Source organism: Protobothrops mucrosquamatus, unplaced genomic scaffold (assembly GCF_001527695.2).
Source record: "Protobothrops mucrosquamatus isolate PMUCROS unplaced genomic scaffold, P.Mucros_1.0 scaffold5334, whole genome shotgun sequence".
NCBI classification, from domain to species: domain Eukaryota; kingdom Metazoa; phylum Chordata; class Lepidosauria; order Squamata; family Viperidae; genus Protobothrops; species Protobothrops mucrosquamatus.
The window spans coordinates 14249-21048 of record NW_015391197.1 but is presented as its reverse complement, the minus strand read 5'-3'; the positions used below and the strand labels follow the sequence as shown (position 1 = coordinate 21048).

The window sequence follows — 6800 nt, the reverse complement described above, 5'->3', positions numbered from 1 at the left end:
GAGGAGGAGGAGGAGGAGGAGGAGGAGGAGGAGGAGGAGAACTAAGACTATGGGGTCCTTGGTGCTCTCTGAACTTGCTTGTTTTCTTGCAGATGTTTCATGACCCAAACTAGGTAACATCATCAGTGCTAATAAGGAGTGCTCTTACTAGCCCTGATGATGCTATCTAGTTAAGGTCAAGAAACGTCTGCAAGAAAACAAACAAACTCAGAGAGCACCAAGGACACCTCAAAACCAAAATAAAACCACAAAACCTTTGGGAGATTGGGTTACAGGCGTCCATGCGGTTCTCATTTCATTTAAGCCTCACCATCTCCACCCTGGAGATTCCATCGTTAATCCAGACAGAGCAAGTATCCCATCTGCAGGGACTTCCTCCTTCAAGTCTACCATATCTTTTTCTTTTCTCCACTAATCCAGGGGCAAGATGACTTTGACGCAGCTTTCCACTCCATGTTGACTGCCAGCGCTGTCTTCAGGTCTGAGGTAAGCCATGGGAGCTTCTCTTTAAGGAAGACTTTCTGAAATGCTTTTTATGGGGGGAAAAGGATGGGCTGCTGTGCGGAATCCATTAATGTCCTTTCCCTTTCCTGGCAGAGCTACGAACAGATGGACCTTCCAGTGATGGATCAAGGAGGGGAGATCTTTAAGACCTTGCACTACCTCAGTGTCCTCATTCAGAGCATCAAGAGACCCTTGGGGACAAAAGAAAACCCTACCCGTGTTTGTAAAGACCTCATGAACTGTGAACAAAAGATGCAGGATGGTAAGCCTTCTGCTGCAGGATGGACAGCAGACAAATCCATGTTCTCCAAGGTCTACATCAGTCATGATGTCTTAAAGAGGAGGAGGAGGAGGATGGATTTCATGGGGGTATCTAGATTTGTATCAGTTTGGGGCAAAGCTGAATGAAGCCATAAGGTCTAGATTTCCATGAACTTTCTGCCCAAATATAACAACTCTGGGGAACATCCAGAAAAACCTCAACGTATCTCCTGATGAATTGAAACCCCGAAGAACAAAACAGTGGAGAAAAGGACAACAAAAGAGTTGTGTAAGATGGCCATTTGTCCCTTCTTTGTGAGGTAAATGGAAACGAAAACATTGACTATGCTCCTGAAAGATAGGAGCAGCAGAACCACAAGATTTCCATGATCAGGCTTTTCTGCGGTGTCCTGGTTTTGCCATCTTCTTCTTCATGCGGGATGAGCCATCTTCTCTAAATGATCTGACAGGACAGGCAGAATCATTCTGGAGTTGAAGTTGTAGATTATTATACCTCCTCTGTATAAAATAACAGAGTTGGAGGGGACCTTGGAGGTCTTCTACTCCAAGTCCCTGCTCAAGCAGGAGATCCTAGACCAGGGGTCTTCAAACTTGGTCCTTTTATGACTTGTGGACTTCAACACCCAGAATTCCTCAGCCAGGCATGGACCATATAAGCCAGGAGGTCTTCAAACTTGGTCCTTTTATGACTTGTGGACTTCAACACCCAGAATTCCTCAGCCAGGCATGGACCATATAAGCCAGGGGTCTTCAAACTTGGTCCTTTTATGACTTATGGACTTCAACTTCCAGAATTCCTCAGCCAGGCACACTGGCTGAGGAATTCTGGGAGTTGAAGTCCACAAGTCATCAATGGGACAAGTTTGAAGACCCCTGCCCTAGACCATGCCAGACAAGTAGCAGTCCAGTCTCTTCTTAAAAGCCTCCAGTGATGGAGCACCCACAATGATGATGATCTATTACAAAAGATTAAAGGAGACTCCTATCTACTACTCAGAGCTGGAACAAAAGAGGTCTAATCTTGAAGGTCTGAACATTGGTAGCTCCCACTGTTCTTCTCCAGAACTTTGATAAAATCAGTGGCCTTCTCAAAAGATGCCAGTATAACTGGATCTGACCTCACCTGTTGCTTCTCTCTCGTCTTCTTCCTTCAGGCGTCTACTGGATTGACCCAAATCTTGGCTGTTCTTCAGACAGCATTCAGGTCACCTGCAACTTCGCCCAAGGAGGTCAAACCTGCCTCAATCCTATCACAGCATCTAAGGTACATTAAAGGCACACGCTGTTTCTAGGAAATCCACTGGAATGGGACATTTCATGTGTAGCCCACTGAACACTCTCAAAAGAAGGACATTTTTATTTTTGGAGGATGCCTGTGGTTCTATGTAGGGCACAGAGATATTCTTGGAAAGGCAGATAAAGTATCCAGAGCTTTGCTGCACAGTTTCCCTCCCCCCCCACCAATTCCATAAAAAGCTTTGCAAAAAATTAAAAACAGGCGGATGGGGAGCCTGGCACGTGCTTCCGTGCCCGTGTTGCTGACACGTTGCTTATCCTCATCGTAAGTACCACGTTCCAACTGTTTAAGCTTTTCAAAACAAGAAGCTCTGTCTTAAGCTGAGCCTGGAAAGGAATAACTAGCCAGTTTTTTTAAAAAAAAGACCAAATTAGTATTTTGGCTCAATTGAAAACGAGGCATTCTTTTCAGGAGTAACTCAGGCGATTGCAATATATAGCCTGGAGCAAAACAATTTGTGAATAAGCTCAGAAATATCTTCTTCTTCTTTTTTCCCCTGTCTAAACAGAATTGGGATTGAGAATTTGAGATTCTCCTGGGCCTCGTTATTGGCCAGAATATCAGGCATGTCATCTCTTGTTCCAAGAAGTAGTAATGCCTCCCTTTTGTGAATGGGTCTTGTAGTTAAAGCTGTCGGACTCATTCATAAAAATAGAGAATAGAATAGAATAGAATAGAATAGAATAGAATAGAATAGAATAGAATAGAATAGAATAGAATAGAATCCAAAATGAATAGAATAGAATAGAATAGAATAGTATCCAAAATGAATAGAATAGAATAGAATAGAATAGAATCCAAAATGAATAGAATAGAATAGAATAGAATAGGAATCCAAAATGAATAGAACAGAACAGAATAGAACAGAACAGAACAGAGTAGAGTAGAAGAGTAGAGTAGTAGAGTAGAGTAGAATAGAGTAGAATAAGAATAGAATAGAATAGAATAGAATCCAAAATGAATAGAATAGAATAGAATAGGAATCCAAAATGAATAGAACAGAACAGAACAGAGTAGAGTAGTAGAGTAGGAGTAGAGTAGAGTAGAGTAGAATAGAGTAGAATAGAGTAGACTAAGAATAGAACAGAACAGAACAGAATAGAATAGAGCTGGAAGGGACCTTGGAGGTCTTCTAGTCCAGCCCCCCACTTAAGCAGGAGAACCTATACCATCTCAGACAAGTGGCTGTCTAGTCTCTTCTTAAAAATCTCCAGTGATGGAGCTCCCATGATTTCTGGAGGCAAGCTGTTCCACTGGTTAATTGTCCTCACTGTCAGGAAGTTTCTCCTTAATTCCAGGTTGCTTCTCTCTTTGATTAATTTCCACCCATTGTTTCTTGTCCTGCCCTCTGGTGCTTTGGAGAGTAATTTGGCCCCCTCCAGGAAGCTACTGTGTCCATGGAAAGGATGTTTCTTAGTGCAAATCTATGCTTAACTGACCAGTGGATAGCCAAGTATATTAGATCTTTTTCCCCCCTTTATAGTTTTGTATATCTCCTGTACATGGCTGTTTAGGTGTAGTTGAAGGTCTCTGGAATGTTTATAAGTAGTTGTATGCACAAAGTTCTCAAGATGTTCCTCTTGGCCAGAACGTTGAGTTCCGTCTTTATCCTTAACTTGAATTTCCCCCTTCTCCAGCTGGACTTCGATATCGGAAGAGTACAAATGAACTTCCTTCACCTCTTGAGCTCTGAAGTCGTTCAGAACGTCACTATCCATTGCTTGAACATGCCGGTTTGGCCGGAAGGACCATCAGAAGGAGCCTCCCTACGCTTCAAGGCCTGGAACGGGCAGCTCTTCGAACAGGGAGGGCAGCTCACACCGGACGTGGTGGTAAACAATTGTCAGGTATGGAAATTCTCCAGGGAAAAAAATAGAAGGGTTGGAAGGGTTGGGTGCTACCACCACCTGGAGAAGACCATCAGAATGACGGTGATTTCATAATCAAGATCTAGAAGTATCTACCCTTGACAGGTCTCCTTCCCCAAACTACATCCGTTGACATGTTGAAGGTGTCTTCATCTCTGAGTTGTTTTATTATCCAGAGCAGAGGTAGACAGCTCCTGCTTGACCCAAGTCAGCATGGCTTCTTGCCCCCAAAATTGTGAGAGCTGCGAGGTGAAAACATCTACAAGGCTTCAGGTTGTCTATCTGTGCTACCCAGCGGTGGGAGGAGAGACTTTTTGATAAAAGCAAAAGCGCCCCCTGCTGGCAGTTTGGATGAATTGAACGCTTGCTCAGCTCTTAAAATGAAACGGGATATGATGCAAGAGACTGCTCTTTGCATCTGTTGTTGTGGCTGTTGCTGCTTTCGTTGTTGTACATTAAGCATCCTGGGGACGTGGAGCATGAGAACAGCAGCTCTGGAGAAACACATATTTAGCATTTTTTCTCCTTCTGTTTTTATGCCCATCCTATCCACCACAGTCATTAACAGGACACTGTGTGTCTTATTAGATACAATCTTCTTTGCCCTGGTGCAGGGATATCACTACATAATGTAGAGATAGCAACTGCTATTGCTGAATGGGTCTCAATATATAAGTGTGTGTGTGTGTGTGTGTGTGCTATTTTCTGGGAAGAATCGTAGAATAACAGAGTGGGGACTTTGGAGGTCTTCTAGTCCAACCCCCTGTTCAAGCAGGAAAACTTATACCATTGGCTATCTAGTCTCTTCTTCAAACCTTCCAGTGATGGAGCACCCACAACTTCTGGAGGCAAGTCGTTCCACTGGTTAACTGTCCTCACTGCTAGGAAGTTTCTCCTTCGTTCTCCTCTCTTTGATGAGTTTCCATCAGTGGCTTCTTGCTCTGCCTTCTGGTGCTTTGGAAAATAGTTTCAATCGGGAGATTTCAATCGCAAGACCTTCCATCCTGGATTAAAAAAAAAGGGCAGCTTCACAAAAGAGATCTTCACAAAAGAGTCCAATGGCTAAAGAGTTTGATCCTTGCACCCTCTTTCTTCAAAGCCTTCTGGATGGTGGCCTCCTTTCGGTATCATTAACCTGGCAGGATAGCTACAAGGAGAAAAAGGAGTAGAGAGATGGAGAGAGGAGAGGAGAGGAGAGAGAAGAGTGAGTGAAATATCTGTGGGTTTTGTGGACCGTGAAGTCCACTTTAAGGCCGTTTAGGCTGCCAAGAAATGTAGTGGAACTCGGAGAAGACCTTGGATTATTGTAGCCACCATCTTAGCCTTCACATGGATGTCCACGATGGAACTTCAGATGGATGGATGGATGGACAGATTATGTGCCATTGTTTTTGACTCCTAACAGCCAGAGAAACAGAGGGTTTTTAACACGATTTTTATTCACTTATAACACAAAATACGAAGATACAAAAGCAAATAAGAGGTCACAAAGGTTAGGGGAAGGGAAAAAAGAGAAGTGTGGAAAGGGGGGAGAAAGAAAAAAAAGGCATTGAGTTCCGACTGTTGCAGTAAAATAAGGCATTAACATCAAACCTCAACTTTTTTCATTTCCAGAGTAGTATGTACTAGCCATTTCTACATCAACAAAGCAATCTAATCAGTAAAACCCGAAATCGTAGTGTCATTTTTTTCCCACCTCAAGCACAAAGTCCAGAAGAGGTTTCCAAGTAGAAACAAAGGCACTTATATTCTTCTTTTTTTTATCAAAACGGTCAATTTAGCCATCTCTGTCAATTCCATCAACTTTTGAAGCCATTCCTCTATGGTGGGAATCGAAGNGAATCGAAGCATCCTTTACATTTTTGCACGCAGAGCAATCTTGGTGCCGTATATAAAATCAGAGTTCCCGTTTTTTGTTTCCATGTCTTTTTTTTTCCATTAGACCCAGAAGGAAAGTTTGAAAAGAGAGTTTTTTTCCAAGGACAATCTGTCCCTAACCTGGTCTTTCAGATCTTCCATTGCTTGCCTCCATGACCACTATTATTGAGTTCCTTCACCTTTCCTGCTCCTCACCCTCTTCTTCCCTTTCCTTCTACAGTTCCCATCATCAGATCCTTCTCCAGGGAATTGGGCCTTGGCATAATGTGTCCAAAATCAGATAAATGAGCCTTCCCCATCATCAGATCCTTCTCCAGGGAATTGGGTCTTGGCATAATGTGTCCAAAGTCGGATAATTTGAGCCTGATCATTGGTGGCTTGAGGGAAGAGTTGGCTTGTCTTGTTTGATGATCCATTTGAGGCAGATGGGAAAGTTCGATGGGGAGGGGGGAAGGACGAGGGAAGGGTTTTGCGATGAACTTCCCATTTTTTCCTCCTTTGGGGCGGTTGGGTCTTCCTACCTCCATCCCCATGTGAGTCAACGGTGTAACCATCCAAGTTTCCTCTTCAATCAGATTCAAGATGGTCAGTGGCATCACACCCTCTTTACCTTCCGGACGTATGACATCCAGCGGCTTCCGATCGTGGGTGTGTATAACCTTCCGCCAAGCAGACCAGGGAAGGAATATTTCCTTGAAGTTGGGCCAGTGTGTTTCCTCTAGAAATCAACTCTTTGTGGTGCTCCACACACACACTTCGGCTTCTCAGAAGAGAGGCTGCGTCTTCGGCCAGGAGACTCGGCCGCCTGGACCTCTGTCAGCCCCCTGAGACCTGTGGGGGCTTCAGCACTGGGACCACGTCAAACGAGAAGCCTTTGCGGATCCGTTCAGCCTCTCCATCTTGGCCCTGGGAGAAATGGTTCAGAAGAATCCCGGGGTTGGGGTTGGGGGACCACGGTTGGGCCTGAAGCA

At 44.1% G+C, this 6800-nt stretch overlaps 1 protein-coding gene across 1 annotated transcript in view; it reads left to right on the top strand.

Moving 5' to 3' along the window:
* The window catches only part of LOC107299714 (collagen alpha-1(XXVII) chain-like), a gene marked incomplete at its 5' end in the record, with an annotated part of 12652 nt that extends 6082 nt beyond the window's left edge, over positions 1-6570 (top strand). The window contains 5 exons of the mRNA XM_015829058.1: positions 421-486; positions 598-766; positions 1941-2050; positions 3721-3930; positions 6405-6570. Of these exons, the coding sequence (XP_015684544.1) occupies positions 421-486; positions 598-766; positions 1941-2050; positions 3721-3930; positions 6405-6551 (702 nt within the window). The remainder of the gene's footprint in view (positions 1-420; positions 487-597; positions 767-1940; positions 2051-3720; positions 3931-6404) is intronic.
* Positions 6571-6800: the final 230 nt, after the last annotated feature.